General features: G+C 56.1%; 1 protein-coding gene across 6 annotated transcripts in view; it reads left to right on the top strand.

Annotated features, from left to right (window-relative positions):
- CLEC16A (C-type lectin domain containing 16A) overlaps positions 1 to 15,158 on the top strand; it is a 217,403-nt gene extending 202,245 nt beyond the window's left edge. For 2 of the 6 annotated variants that reach the window (XR_009005334.1, XR_009005332.1), the window contains exons 23-24: positions 4,725 to 8,816; positions 9,382 to 15,158. Coding sequence is in view for 3 of the 6 variants with exons in the window: in XM_007188393.3 (XP_007188455.1) it covers positions 4,725 to 5,080 (356 nt within the window). In the remaining 3 variants the exon portion in view is untranslated. Of the gene's footprint in view, positions 1 to 880; positions 1,005 to 4,724 lie in introns of all 6 variants that reach the window. The other 4 variants (XR_009005333.1, XM_057528625.1, XM_007188393.3 and 1 more) reach the window with 4 other exon arrangements.
- The last annotated feature ends 311 nt before the right edge of the window (positions 15,159 to 15,469 follow it).

Genomic DNA, 15,469 nt, shown 5'->3' with positions numbered 1-15,469 from the left:
TTTTATCCATGACGTTAATTTTTTTTATCGCGGTGAAATACATGTAACATCAAATGTGCCATTTTAACCATTTTTCAGCCTACAGTTCAGTCCATTCGCCTTGTTGTGCTCCGTGGCACTCGTCTTAAGCTCTGCCGTAATCCCGATTGTGTCTCAGAGGTGGCGGTTTCTCCCCAGGGAGATGCTCCTAACATTTTTGTTGCAGCTGCTTGGCATATGCCCTCAGATCTTGCCGCTGTGGTTCAGTCTTGGTTTCAAAGGTGCGGATCACCAGAGTGTGGCCAGGAGAGTGTCACCTCGTGGCTGGGGAGGGGGTGACTAGGGAGGGGGTGACTAGGGAGGGGGTCACGGGAGGCTCTCCCAGAGCCACGCTGGTGGCTTCGGTGGCTGCCACTGAGAGCCCTCGGCCTCATCGGTTGGGGTCAGAGATCTACTTGTTTCCCTAACTGCTTTGGCTCTGATCCCCCAACCACACACCCTTCCCTCCTCAGACTGGCCCAGGGATGCAGGGTTTTCATCTTCACCGACAGGCAGTTCTGTTCCTCCGCCCCCGAGGGTGCTCACCGAGACCAAGTGTCGCCGATGACCCCGAGAATTTCCTTCCCCACAGGACTGACCTCCGCCGTCTTTACCTGTCTTTAGTCCCACAAGCGGATGATTTGGTTCTTAGCTGTCCCAACACCGCCTCATCGTGGGGGGTGGGATGGGGGTGTCCTACCTGCATGGGGGCAGCGTCACCAGCACCCGCTGGCTCAGGCCCCCCGCCTCACGCTCTCGTCGATGCTTCGCGTCCGTCGCTGCTCTCTGTCCCCTCTCCGTGTCACCTTCTCCGTCCCGTTGTTAAAGGCTTTCTATGATCTGTCGCTGTGTTTCCCTCTAGTCAGGAGTGGCAGGAAAGGACGCCGGCGAGTGTTCAGCCTGTCGGAGGCCGACAGTCACGGCGGCCACTGGGTTTAGTGCTTCGATCGGCAGCTGTCACGGCACCTCTGGCACGGTCACTGCAGGCAGGTCTCCTCCGGTAGCCTCCTCGGCCCGCGACGCCCCTGCACGCTGCATTTCCACACCAGCAGGCTCCCTGGATGCCAGGCGAGGGCACGGGGAGCCCAGGCCACCGACCCGAGCCATTTCCTCAGCTCCAGTCCCTTTCTGGCCTCATCCCGCCTGAGGACCGAACCCGCGGCCCTTCACCCCTGTGTCAGCTCCTCCAAGGCAGCCCCGGGCAGCCTGGAAACGCTGTCCTCCGCACCAGGCTCGGTGCAGGCCCTGAGCTAGGGGGGTTCTCCAGCCCCATCCCCGCAGGGCCCCCCCAGTTTAGGCAACAAGGGTTGGGCAGTAGAATTTGCAAAAAGCCACAGAGAAGTCAACTAGTTGCTTTTTTTCTTTTCCTTTTCCCTTTATCCCCCAGCCTTGCTCGAAGCTAAGTGGTAGATTCCATCACGTTCCAGCCAGAGGCCAAGTCATTTCACTTGTAAGCGCGCTGGCGGACGTGACTCCATCATCTCCCCTTCTTGCGTTTAGAGCTCCACATAGTGGCCGCGGGTGGGCCGTGGTCACTGCCACCCTCCCGCGACGCCTCTCGTAGGGTTTGCCACCTGTGCCCTCCCGCTGGGCAGCTGCACTTGCCAGGCAGGAGCCTTTGCCTTCTCTTGCGTTTAAAAGCTGCTTCCTCTGAGCTTTGCCCTCCAACTTGCTGTGCTGCACTGTCCTTTTCTTCCCTATGTCTCTCAGTCCCACCTCCCCCGGCCCGAGTACATCCAATCCTCATTTTTATTGGAAACTGTCACTCACTCACCAGGGGTCAGCTGAGCCCCTGCCCTAGAGCCACAGATCAGCTTCCGAGGGTGCCGGCCAGGGACTCGGGACCCGCTGCCCTGGTGTCAACTTGAGGCAGCACCATGGGGAGGCCGAGCATCCCTCACGGGGACCTGGACGTCGGGCTTTCCCGCTCCAGCCTCCACTCGTTTCCTGGGTCAGGCCCCAACCTGTGCCCTCAGAGCTCGGAAACACCATCAGGTGAGCGAGGCCAGAGGGTCAGCGGTGACCGTTGCGGGTTGACCATAAACTGACCATAAACTGTGTCCTCGCTGTTTCCCCCCGTGAAAACTTGGCAGAGTTCTTGGTTTTTTTCCGCCTCTTGAATGCATAAATTTGTAGCTAACATTCAGGAAGCAGTTCTTGGTTTAAAAATAGGTAGGTAGGGGGCTTCCCTGGTGGCGCAGTGGTTAAGAATCCGCCTGCCAATGCAGGGGACATGGGTTCGAGCCCTGGTCCGGGAAGATCCCACATGCCGCGGAGCAGCTAAGCCCGTGTGCCACAGCTACTGAGCCTGTGCTCTGGAACCCATGAGCCACAACTACTGAGCCTGCATGCCACAACTACTGAGCCTGCACTCTGGAGCCCGTGAGCCACAACTACTGAAGCCCGCACGCCTAGAGCCTGTGCTCTGCAACAAGAGAAGACACCGTAATGAGAAACCCGTGCATCGCAACGAAGAGTAGCCCCGCTCGCCACAGCTAGAGAAAAAGCCCAAGCGCAGCAACGAAGACCCAACACAGCCAAAAATTAAAAAAAATTTTTAAATAGGTAGGTAGGTAGATAGATAGATAGGTAGAAAGAACAGTGTTGTAGGTGATGGGTAAGAGGAGGTTATTTTTCCTATTTAAAAAAAAAAATAGGAAGAGTCTATTTTTCAGGGGAAAAACCAACCCTTTTAATAAAGTTGTTGGTTCTTTTCCTAAAGAAGGAACCAGTTTTGTGTGTGTGGCATCGTTCGCTGGTTTATTTGTTTTCTAATATATTTGATAGCAACTTTCCCACACGCTTGATCATTCTTATCACCAGAAACCCCGTTAGGGATCAGGGAAAGAGGTTTGTCGGCCCTTTTGAGTATCTGCATGCAAATGCAGACCCGAGCAAAGAGGGAATTCTCATGGAGAAGTCTGGAGAAAACATGAAAGAAATGCTCTGAAGCTCTGTCTCCAGATGGCACAAAAGTGCCCTTGGAGAATCAGTCATTTCTAAACTGCCTCGTCAGCAGCTAAGCTGACACGTGGGTCCTTATGTACGTAAGTTCCTGGACACGCTTGTTTGTAGCAAGGTGAGCCTGTGCTCAGAGCCCCATGTTCAGATTGCGATGGGTCACAACCTGAGCCCAGGCCTTGAAACCAGCCCGTCACCACAAGGCATCCTGAGTGGAGCAAATTCATTGAAATTCAGAGAAACCAGAAAGTGTGTGGGGTGTTTAGTCAGCATTTGTGGGCTGAGATCACACCTCAAATCATTTTTTCCACTGGTGCTCACCCGTGTCCCACTGCCACCCTCTCAGAGCAAGGACAGACCCAAAGCCCCACGCAGTGGTTTTCTCTGGGCCTTATTTCTCTTTTTTTTTTTTTAAAAAAAAAAGAGAGAAAGAACGGAAAGAAGAAAAAAGGCCTTGTGAAGAAGTGACCTGGGGCCTTTCCGAGCTCACCGTGCCCGGGAGTCCTGTGGGAAGCTGCGACGTGTCCTTTGGGAGACTTGATCTGTTGCTTGAGCTTCCTCTCCACGCTGGGGATCCTCTTCCTCTCCTTCATCCCATTCTGTATGCCCTTCGGTTTTATTTTGCTCTTGGTTTTTCCATTCTTTTGCTCTGTGTTCAATTTGCGGTTCTGTTTTGTTTTGGCTTAACTTTAGAAAAAAAAAAAAACAACTAACTTAAGTGGAATCACATTGAACCAAAAAACGTCTGCCATCATCCCAGGGCCCAGAGTGCTTTCAGATTCATTGTCCACACACACAGTGTCCTCAGCGCCTTGTTGGCCCCCAGATCTGTAACAGAGGAGATTTGCTTTCCAAGCGAGATGCCCACGGCCTTCGTACCCATGTTTTCAAATCACGGGCGTATGAAGTCCTGGAAGATGTTTCCCACAAGGAACCCCAGTGGCAGCTGGTATCTCTGTCCAGGCCAGCTCGTCTTTGGAAAGCAAATAGGCCACTTGTCTGTAATCTAATCATGGATTTTGAAAAGCACCAAAAAAAGAAATTGCCGCTCCTAAAATAACTGCATCAGGCCGCTCCTGCCTCGTGACATGGCTTCTCTCTGTGGCCCCTGGGGGAGACCCTCGGGATAAGAATGGCCTGAGCGATCACAGCCCCTTTCTGGGTGCTAACTCAGCACTTAGAGGAGGAGCAGGGGACAAAACCACAGTCCAAGGTTTTGTTTTAGCTTTGCAAAGCTGAAAAATTGTATAGAATTCCTTTTTTTTTTTTTTTTTTTTTTAATACTGCAGTGAGTTCCCTCTTGGGGAAATGTTACCAAATATAGACTCTGGGAATGGCCTGAGGTGATAAGCACACCCAAGCCTGTTCTCTCCCTAAACGCATATTTATCATCAGGAAGGTGGTTCACACACAGAGCCTGTCTGGGCTGTTTCCTGGCACCAGGAACTGGGCTTCTGGAACCCACTCGTTGATTCTGCACAATCCCCTAATGTGTCCCTTGCATCACAAGTCAGAGTAACCTTGGGCCCTGACAGATATCCCCCAGGCCTAGGTAGGGCTGGATTTGCCAGCTTCTGTGTCCCCAGAAGGAGGAAGTGGAGACAAGTTATTCCCCCAGCACATCATCTCCCCGCCAGACCTCCCTGGGCCTTTGTTCAGGACGGGAACAGAGGGTGCCAGTGTGAGCAGAGCATCTCAGAGCTGAGCATACCTTTGCTTTTTCTCCGCCCCCACCCCCTGCCCAGACGACCCCATGACTATGGGACAGCCTCAGCCTAACCTTCCCGACCAGTTGGTGATCGTCAGTGAAACAGAAGCAGAGGCCAGGCCCGGCAAGAGCCTGGCGAGGAGCGCGGATGTGGAGACAGTCAGCCTGTGCCCCAGCCTCATCCCCGCCCAGCAGCCCACCATCTCCCTGCTCTGCGAGGACACTGCCGACACGCTGAGCGCGGAGTCGCTGACCCTCGTCCCGCCCGTCGACCCCCATAGCCTCCGCACCCTCACCGGCATCCCCCCGCCACCCACACCAGCCGCGGTGGGCACAGGGGCCCCGGGCGAGGGGGCTGCACAGCCAGAGCCAGCGGGCCCCGCCGAGCACTGAGTTGACCTCCCTTCGTGCGTGCGGCCCCGCTGGCAGGGACCCGGAGCAGCTGACACGACAGACACCTCGGGAGCATCCGAAGTTCTCCTCGGCCCCAGTAACCACCTCCAACCATCCTTGCAGTCCTTTGCTCCGTTTGAATTCCCCTTTTACTTCACACCTCTTTGAGAGCAGGCTGGGACCAGTGGCGACACCCCCAGCGAACCCAGATGACTGAGGCAGAGGAGGTTGGGCTGGTGTCAGAGCCCACGGCCCCAGGGCAGCAGGACCCACCGACAACACTCCCTTCATCAGCCAGCCCCTCCCCAGTCTCGAAGGTCCTCTGCCACCGTCCCCAGTGAGCACAGAAGAAGCGGACGTGGTCACTTTGTGTAGAAATTTGTAAAAAAGCAAACTTCGATAAACATCTCCTTTGGATATTTATTCCTGCTTCTGGCAGCAGATGAAAAACATCTATTTAAAAAGTTCAAAAATATCCTCCACCCTAAGGTTTGATGTCATGTTAGAAGTGTAATATTACTGTTGAGATTTCATTTTCATTTTGCCTTGAACTTCCCAGCGTTTTGGGTTTAGAGTTCTCAGTCTGGCTTTCTCCATTGTCTTAAGGGATTCTCATTTCTTTATTACTCACTAACTCTGCAAGCCTGTGGAATGATAAAAGTCCCTTCCTGGAAAGTTTAGAGTATTTTTTAAGCAAAAATAAGGGAGAGACTCATATTCTCAGGTACACACAGAGCTGGGAGGGCTGAAAGTTTCTCTGCCGTGGCAGCCCAGGGGCCTTGCGTTACCCAGAAGATCTTTCCATGAAACGGGGATAGTGCGGTCAGCTCCCCGCTCAGGACCATTCCTCGTCTCTCCGGACTGAAACCAAACAGGACGGTTTTCCGGCATCACCTTCGGTCGTCGCCATCTCTCTATTTGTCTAAGAAAGAACGATTTGGGACTGCAGACACTCCAGCCCCTGTGGCCGTAATGGGAAGAAGGCCATGGAAACCGTCCTCCGAGTCCGTTGCCTGCTGCTAAGTGGTGTGGGTGCCCGCATGCAGGGACATCCCGAGAGCCAGCCCCTGCCCAGCTGCAAGGACGTGACGTCCGAGCTCACAGGGCCGTCCTAGGAGCTCGGGGTTTGTCCCTCTTCCTCTCAGCTGCTGCTGTAAAGATGCAAGCTCGTTTTTAAAATGGAAACCCCCAGTTCCTTCTCCATTTGGGCTGAGTGTGTGCAGGCCAGGTCTCCGCTATATCCGATAAAGCTCCCAAGATGTTCTTTCTACTCAGCCAGGCAAGGCCAAGCGACCCTCACCTCTCTGGTTGATGCTCAGACCTTCCAAAACTTGCCTCCACGTGTCCCACAGGAGTGCCAGCACCCGTGGTGTCAGTGTCGGCCGGTCCGGGTTATCAGGTGGCTTCAGGAAATGCTCCACACGCTTACCTCTTAGAGGACCCGGTCCCCAGTAACTCCCACAATCTGCTGTCAGGCAGGGCCTGCCCGGGCCAGACTTCAGCCTCCTGAAGGAAACACACTGGTCCCCTGAGGAAGGGGAGTGGCGCCTGCGGGACAGATCTCTCCAGCCTTAAGAAGCCCTCCGGGCAGGTGAGCCCAGCCAGCACCAACAGGGGAAAGACCCAGCTCAGAAAGGCAGCCATTTAGGCAGAAATTCCAGGGGCCCTGGCAAGGAGGGACAAGCCATGACCTTCAGGAGAGCCCCCTGGAAAGGACAGGCAGGGGGAACGGAAAGAGGGAGAAAGTCCGTGTTGTCAGGAACAGGGGCCCCACTGGTTCTTCTGCCAGGATACAGGGGCAGGCTAACCCCAGAGCCACTCACTGCTGGTTTTGAAATGATTCTGGAGCAGTAGAAACGAGAGAAGGCCAGTGACCTCCCAGCCGGTGGCATTATCGTGAGGAACAAGCCGAGGCATGTGGACCCTGCCCTGGAACCACCAGCCTGCTGTCTGAAATCCAGCGGCTCCAGGGGGCTTCAAGCTCTACGGGAGGAAAGTCTCGGCCGGGGGACAGCATGCCCAGGACAACCCGCAGCAGTACCACCCAGGCAGGAGAGCTGAACGCAGCCCAGCCTCCCTGGGCTCTTGAATAGCAGGTGCGATCAGGCCAAGCTTCCGCCCCACGTCTGGCCCAAGGGCAGGCCTCTCCCCAGGTGGGCTCGAGGGGTTGGTTGTGGGCAGCCCACAGCCGGCTGGCAGCCAGGTCTCCACCGTCTTGGCAGCAGTGGCACAGCTATGTCTTCAGGAGCCCCCAGAAAATCTAACAGTGGGGGCACTTCCAGAGGGGCCCATCCAGACAGCAGGTGCTGGGACTCTGGGGCAGAGAGGTAGAGCCAGGAATCCTTGGCGAGCCCGGGGCAGGGGCCATGGCCTGTGACACGTGAGTACCAGACTCGGATCTCTGGGATCGGCCTCAGCAGGCCCATCCAGCCCGCCATCTCCATGTCCCTGCAGAGACCCTCCCCGAGTCCACGTTGGGCCCACTGGGTTTGCCAAGTCAGGGGCAGGGCTGGCCACATGAACCCCCAAACGTCAGCTTTGAAAGTTGCTGGGGAGGAGCACGTGTCCTTTCCAGTTTGGGAACTTGAGCCAGTGAGGGCGCCTCTCAAAGTCAGACAGGTACGTGCCCCCCCCCCCGGGGGCGGGTGGGAGGGATTGTCCTCCTGCCACCGGCAGGCCCTCTGTGCTGCCCTTCCCCCATCAAGCCTGCCCTGCTTGCTGCTCTCTGCATAGGGCAGCTCCCACCCAAGCACCTGCACTGCGACCCGGGGGTAAGCGAGGAAACGCACCTCTTTACAGGCATACACCAGATTTCTCTAAGGTCTCAAGATGCACTGTTCAAAAAGGCACAGGGTGAACCAATTCTCATTTTCTTTTCTAGACGCAATAAATAAGAAATATTTAATGTAGTCATGATGACATTGGACATAAACTGTAAGGGTTCCTTTAGTTCCTCTGAGTTGAAAATATGTAAATAATTCTTGTCCCAAGGAGGAGCAGGGCTGGGAAACCTCATGCTTCTGGGCTACGGGACCGTTCCAGGGAAGTACCTGCTCTCGCCAGCATGACTCATGTTTCGTGGGTGCTGAACACAAGGGTGGAGATGAAAACTGGAACTTCCTTGTAAATCTGAACTTGGCAATAAAGAGAAAAAGTTACCAAGAACGTGGCTGCTGCTCCGTGGCTGTGGCGGGAAGGCCACGGCCAGGCGAGGGGAAGGTTCTCGGCCGTCCGCAGCTGCTTGGCGAGGGGCCGCAGCTGGGGCCTCCCTGCCCCCACCCCGGCATCCCACTTCCTAAAGGGAGGTGGCGTAGCTCCTGCCCAGGGCTGGGAGAGCGCCCCAGGTGCTCCCTTCAGAGAGGGCCCCAGCCCCAGGCAGGTGCCGTGAGCCTGGTCCGCGTCTCTGGCGCTCAGCTGGTGGGCTCCGTCGAGCCTCAGCTTCCACGCCCGGAGAGCGGGCTCCTCACAGCCCTGTCTCGCGGGCCGAACACGGCCGGCGCACCAGGGCGCGGGGAGCCCGGGCGATGTCGCTGCCACGCCAGGGGAAGCGAGACAGGCTCCCCGCCGAGGACAGTGGGGTGAAGTCGTGCCGGGGCGGCAGCTTTCCCGAGCACACCGACGTGCACCAGCATGAGCTCTGGAAATCCCTGGAGATGGGATCACGGGTTCTTCCAGAAACTTCTGACTCTCCAGCTCAAGCCTGACCCAGAAACAGCCGGACCTTCTGGGCCTTGAGGTAAAACCCGAGTTGAGTGCAAGGCATGAATGGGGCACCCCACTCGTGCCGAGGGTTGCGGTGATGCCGGTGGAAGGTGTGGGCCGCTCCCCCGTGTCCAGCCTCGCACTGGCCGCCAGCAGGGCTCCCTTCCCCACCGGCCCGGCTTCAGCCCCGGTAGGTTCCTCCGAAGTCTGCCCATGAGGCCTGCGGCTGAGGTTGGACTCCGCTCTGCACGGGGGGGCCTGCTGGGTGACCGGCGCTGGGCCGGGACCGGCCTGCAGCCTCGCAGGCACACGGACACTCGTGTCATGACGACTTTGATCTAGAAAAAGGCACTCGCTGGAAGGATGCCCAGGGAGAAGGTGGAAGACCGGCCTCAGGACGGGTAGAACCAGGGACGGCAGCTGTTGGGGGTTCGGCTCCCTCCCTCCCCAGGGCTCCCTCCAGAGCGCCTGAGAGCCTCCCTGGGTCAGCTGAGGGCCAGGCCTGGGGTTGGTGCGGGGAGGGGGGGCGACAGGTCAGGGGAGCGGGAGCGAGGAGCCAGGCATGCGCTCTCCTGCAGCACAGCCCTGCCTTCCCACAGGTGAGGAAACGGAGGCCCAGCAGGGCTCTGCAACCTTCCCACGGGCCCTGGAGAGCAGCCCGGCCCGCGCTTTGTGCTGCCCCCGGCTGCCGGGCCAGGCATCCCAGGCTGTTTACAGGAAGGAGGCAAGCAGCAGTTCTGGGACGTGAATGGCTGTCGGAATCATCTGGAACACTTGTCCACCGTCTCGAACCACGTGCCGCTCCAGACCTGGTCAGTGAGAGCCGAGACGGTGTCCGGCGGGAGACCCTTGCACGGCGCGGCACGGAGGGCCTCCCGGCTCTTAGGGAAATGCCGGCCTCTCTTCAGGAGGCAGTCTGGAGCCAGGTCACCCCCGCGCGCTTGGGTCTCCTGTCTGCAAAGCAGGGGTGGGGACAGGCTGCTCCATGGGTGGCTCGGATGGGGAGAGCACGCAGGCTTGGTGCTCGACTCAGGGCAGGCGGCCTGGGGGCCCTGGGCTCTTGGTGTGAGACCCTCAGTGGCAGCTTCCACCACCCCCTTCCTGGGAATGGCCTGTGGCCTGTTCGGTGGCCTTGGGCCAGTCACTGCCTCTCCTAGTCTCCGGTTCTTTGTCTGTAAGGCAGGCTGAGGAGCCCCCAGGCCACATGTGCCCTCCAACTGGAAGTGGCCCAGTGTTTCCCTGGGACTCTGCCCTGGGGGAGGTGCCCGGCAGGCCTGGCCGAGCCTCCTCTGACGGTACCTAGAAAGTGGAAAGGCAGGTGAGGGCGGGCGGGCGGCGTCCTGCCTGCGAGTGACCTTGCGTCCCCCACAGGATGACCACTTCCCAGCCGGCTGGTAACCCCTCCCCCTGCTGTCCTGCCTCCTCACGGCCCTTGAGGGCAGTGGGAAAAAAACCCTCAACATCTGAAGTGCTTTTCTCCAAAGGAAGATAGGCTTGAATCACGAAACCGGGAACAGGCGGGGCTTCCTGGGAACTTACTAGAGTGCAGATGGGGCCGTGCAAGGCCTCCCCACAAACCCCCCGCCAGAACCTCCGCTCCACACCCCCCAGCTCAGCCTCCTCTGGCCCCGCCAGTCCTCCTCCTGGGCCACAGCTATCCGACCCAGCCTGGTTTCCCCCCAGCACAGTAGCAGGTGCCCACCTGGACACACCAGGCTCAACACCTGAATGTCACGGCCACCTGAAACCACCTCCCTAGTTCATTCAATCTGCGTATCCATGCCGAGGCCCCTGATTTGCAGTGGCTTCTGTGCCAAGCTGGGCTCTGCATACATAGATGATGGTGAATAAGATGGAAAGAAAGGCAGGAGGGCATCCGGACGTCAGCCTCGGCCCAAGGCACCTGCCTGGGCGGCCACTCGAGGCCCCTGAAGCTGTTCCAGGAGCTTTAGCCTCGGTGCTGAGAGCAGTGGATGCAGTGGGGGTTTTAAAGCCAAAAAGTGATGTAATCTGATGCGTGTTGGAAGAGATCGCTGGGCCTGCAGGTGAAGGATGGTCAGGAGAGGCCCATCGCAGTGCGGAGGGGTCACTAGGGAAGTGGGTGGCCCGAGACATATTTAGGAGGTAAGACCGACAGGTTTGCTGGACTGGCCACAAGGGAGAGAGCTCAGTGTCCCCCAAACAGCCAGCTGTCACCTCCTCTCTCCACTCCTTTCTTCTTTGATGTGTTTGCTTCTCTTTTACTCTGTTGCTTCCACTGATTGCCAAAGGATTACAGGACCCTGGTGACAGTTTGGCAAAGCATAGAAAAATAGTATTTTCCACAATCCCGCCATGAAGGGACAGCCCCTGTCGGCACGCTGGCAGATTTCCTTTCAGTCTTTTTTCTATACATTTTAGCAATTGACATAATACAGTGGGTGTGATTTCATGTCCTGCTTTTGACACTTAGCCCCCTGGCGTCAGCATTTCCCGTGTTACTGGAAGCTCCATTTCCAAAGAGTATAAAATGTGGGGGGATGTGTCCCTCGGGTTAGCTGTTGCCCAGGGGTGGACCTTAAACTTGCTTCCACTTTCATTATTTTAAATTACCCTGCAATGAACACCTTTACACATAAACCTTTGTCCGTGTTTTATATTATCAATCCCTAGAAGAGGTTCCGAGCATAGGTCATAGAAACATAAATCACTTTAAGGCTCTGGCTGTAAACTGCCAAGTGGCTTTCAGAAAAGGTCGGCCCATCAACACTCCCACCAGCCATGTGCCATTTCACCACAGCTTCCTCTGCCTGAGTGTTGCCAATTTTTAAATCCTCCCCATTCTTACAGCCCAGCGCAAAGCTCACCTCCTCTGCAAAGCCTCCTGGGATTTCTCTTCTCCATCCTCCACTTTCCGAGGCCAGTCGCTCGCCTCCCTCCACTTGCCCCGAGTCCATCCCAGCTGTGGTTGACTTTGGTCTGATATTCCCAGGCATCAGGCAGATGAGTCCTCCACCCACCCAACTTCCTGGCCCCAACTAGCCAGCACATTTTGAGCCGCTATAAGATGCCAAGAAGCTTCCGAACAGCCTATGAGGTCAGCATGATGCTCTTTTACAGAGGAGGAACTGAGACCCAGCCCAGAGAGGCCAAGTGATTTACCCAAGGTTGCACAGCTGCTAAGTGGTATTGCAGGGGCCCGAATAGCAACAACTCCTGCTTAACGGACACTTCCTTCAGGCCAAGCACAGCTAAGCGAGGTACATGCCTGATCTCATGTACCTCAGCAACCCTACCCGACCGGCACAATTATTATCCCCATTTTACAAATGAGGAACCCGAGACCCAAGGTCACCCAGCTCAGGAGTGGTGGAGCCTCGAGCCTGAGTCTGTTAGGCTTCCAGTCACATTTCTCGCCTCTCAGAGAGCAAAGCCAGGAACCGCCACCCCACGTGCGAGGGGCCGGGCCAAGCAGGCCCCTCGCCAACTCCAGCGAATTCACAGGAACTGCTCGAATCCTGCCCTGTCTCCGCATCTTCTCTTGAACCTGCTTATCTCCTGCACTTTATTGACTTGGCTTTCCTGCCAATCCACCTGGACAGGAACAGCCCTTTTGGGGCAGCCACTGCCAAATACCTTGGAAACTGCACCCTCTGCCTGGCCTTGGTGGCATCTGTCACTGAGAAGAGGTGACTCAAAGCCCCACCTCCCTCTGGCCCCTCTCTGGGAGGCCCCGGTGGGCAAGGAGGAAAGGTTTCACTTTCCCCATCGTTTGAACATTTATTCAACAAACATTGGTTGAGCACCTACTGTGTACCAGGCACTGGGGAGGCAGCAGTGGACAAGTCAGACAGAACTCCGTGCCTCTGGAGCAGACCTCCCAGGAGGGGGAGGCCAGCAATAAAATAAGTACAGAAATTCCGTAGTGACTAGAAAGTACTGAGTGCATGAGAAGATACAAATAGAGGTGAGGTAGGGGTCTCAGGCCAGCTGGTGAGAAGAAGAAAGGGGCTGCTGCAACTTAATCTAGGAGATCAGGGAAGGTTGTGCTGAGAAAGGACATGTGAACAAAGATGGAAGGAAGTGAGGAAGGGACAGACATCTGGGGTTAGAGTATCCCAGCCAGAGGGAACAGCCAGTGCAAAGGCCCTGGGGCACATTGGAGGAACTGTGAGCGCTGATGTGGCTGGGGAAGACTCAAGGAGGGTGAGACCTGAGATGAGTAGGGGTAATGGGATGGACTGGGGGTCCTGGGAGGCCACTGGGGGCCCTTGGACTTTTCTCTGAGGCAGATGGGGAGCCCTGGGAGGACTATGAGGAGAGGAGGACGATGTCATGACCTAGGTTTTAACAGGGTCACCCAGACTGCTGTTTGGAGAAAATTCTGGATCAGGGTAAGAATGGAGGCAGTTGCCAAAAATCCAGCTCACCAATCTGACGAGGCCCTGTAGCTTTGCCCCTAGGGCTACGTGTACACACGCTCACGTGTAAATGTGCACAGGTACACACACGTGCACGTGCATACACACACCCATAGACCTTGGGACCAGACAGACCCAGGCTCCACCCCTGACTCCACAACCAACTTTCTTTGTGACCAAGAGCAAGCAACTTCCCATCTCTGAGCCTCAGTTTCCCCTCCTGGAAGATGGAAGTTCAGACACCTTCTTCCCAAAGTACCAGTGGGCAAATCTGCAGTTTGCCGAGAGGAGGGGTGGCGAGTGGGTGGCCCCCAGCGGCACCCACACAATGACCCTTTCTCCTTGAGGTGCTGTGGATGGTGAATGAACTGGTTACCCTGGCTTCTGACTCCAGGGAGTGGCTGCCAGAAGGTGCCTCTGGGCAGGATTGTCCCAGGCTGGGCAGGGAGCTGCAAGGAACCACCTCTGCCCTTAGGGAGCGCCCAGCCTCTGGGGAGGCAGCCCCATGAACAGCCCACCACAGGGTCCAGCCAAGGGTCTGGGACCCTCCAGGCTCACACAGATCCACCTTGGATGCTTCTAAATTGTGAGAAGGTAATCGTGAGAAACACGTGTGGAAGCATGTTCTGAAGGTTGAACCCACACTTCCCTGCCCTGCGTTACTCCACAAACATGTATCATCATCCTCGTCATCTTTATCTTCACCACCTTTATCCTCATCCTCAGCATCATCTTCTTCATTCTCATCACCTTTATTATCTTCTTCTTTCTCCTCATCCTCACCTTCATCCTCATCATCTTCATCATCTTCTTTGTCTTCATCATCATCACTATCATCACCTTCATCCTCATCCTCAGCATCCTCTTCATCACTGTCTTCATTATAATCTTCATCATCATCTTCTTCATCCTCATCTTCTTCGTCGTCAAAATCCTCATCCTCGTTACCGTCTTCACTGGCCTTTGCAAAGCGTCGCCTCTGTATCAGGCCCTGTGCTAAGCATATTGTTACACTCCATCTCATTTAATCCTCTCAATAACCTTGTGAGGTGGGTACCATGATCTCCCCATTTTCCAAACTGAGGCACAGACAGATTACAAGACTTGCCCAAAGTCACAGACCTGGGGGACAGAGCTGGGATTGATTTCCACGCTGATAGGCCTGCTTGAGTGCCCTGACCTTGACCCCAGCCCAGTGGGGAAGCCCCAGTCATGGCCTGGGCCCTGTTGGCAGGCTTTGCACGCAGGCCCTGCCCTTGCTGGGGTCACTGTACCTCGTCCACGTCTGCACTGATGCCCTGCCTCTCCTACAGGGCTTTCCCTTTCCCTGGGTCAGGGAGGATCGGCCCTGCTTCCCAGAGGGGGCAACTGAGGTGGGGAGAGGCAGACTCACTCAGGTGGTAAGCGCAGGATTCAAACCCAGGTCCTCTCCCCACACTGCACCCAGGGGGGGCTGGTGAGAGGGGGGCAGCCTGTGAGGCTAGGGACAGTGTTACCAACCACGGAGCATACCCCCCTCCACCGCAGCCTCCAGGGACCCTGTAAAACCACACCCCATACCCTCAAGTTCCCCCAGTGGCTCTTGATGTCCCCACTGGGTCCCCCCAAGTGAGAGAGATGCCTTGGGGGTCTCAAATAACCTCAGATCACAGGAGAGAAAGTGATTCCCCTTTTCTTATTCCCTTCTGGTCCTTCAGGTGGAGGCAAAGAGAAAACCTCCATTGGGTGCTTGTCTATCTTTAACAGCCTTTTGAACATTTCCTGATTTCCCCTTTTTGCAAAAGAAAGAACCCCCGCTCCTGCTGCCCCCAATCTTCAACAGGCAACCTCTGGAGCCAGAATTGTTTTATTTTCATTGTACTTGTTTACAGTTACCCGCTACTTATGGCAAGTTGGACTGGTGTTTCTCTTGTGGTGATATTGTGAAATGTCCTTTTTGATTAAAATTAGCTTTTAAAATAAATTTGTTAACCATAGTGAGATATCACCTCACACCTGTTAGAATGGCCGTCATCAAAAAGACGGGCTTCCCTGGTGGCGCAGTGGTTGAGAATCTGCCTGCTAATGCAGGGGACATGGGTTCGAGCCCTGGCCTGGGAAGATCCCACATGCCGCAGAGCGGCTGGGCCCGTGAGCCACAACTGCTGAGCCTGCGCGTCTGGAGCCTGTGCTCCGCAACGAGAGAGGCCCGCGCATCGCGATGAAGAGTGGCCCCCGCTTGCCACAACTGGAGAAAGCCCTCGCACAGAGACGAAGACCCAACACAGCCAAAATCAATCAATCAATC

Source organism: Balaenoptera acutorostrata, chromosome 15, assembly GCF_949987535.1.
Source record: "Balaenoptera acutorostrata chromosome 15, mBalAcu1.1, whole genome shotgun sequence".
Lineage (NCBI taxonomy): Eukaryota > Metazoa > Chordata > Mammalia > Artiodactyla > Balaenopteridae > Balaenoptera > Balaenoptera acutorostrata.
The sequence above is the reverse complement of the archived record's forward strand: the minus strand, read 5'-3'. Positions and strand labels throughout refer to the sequence as shown.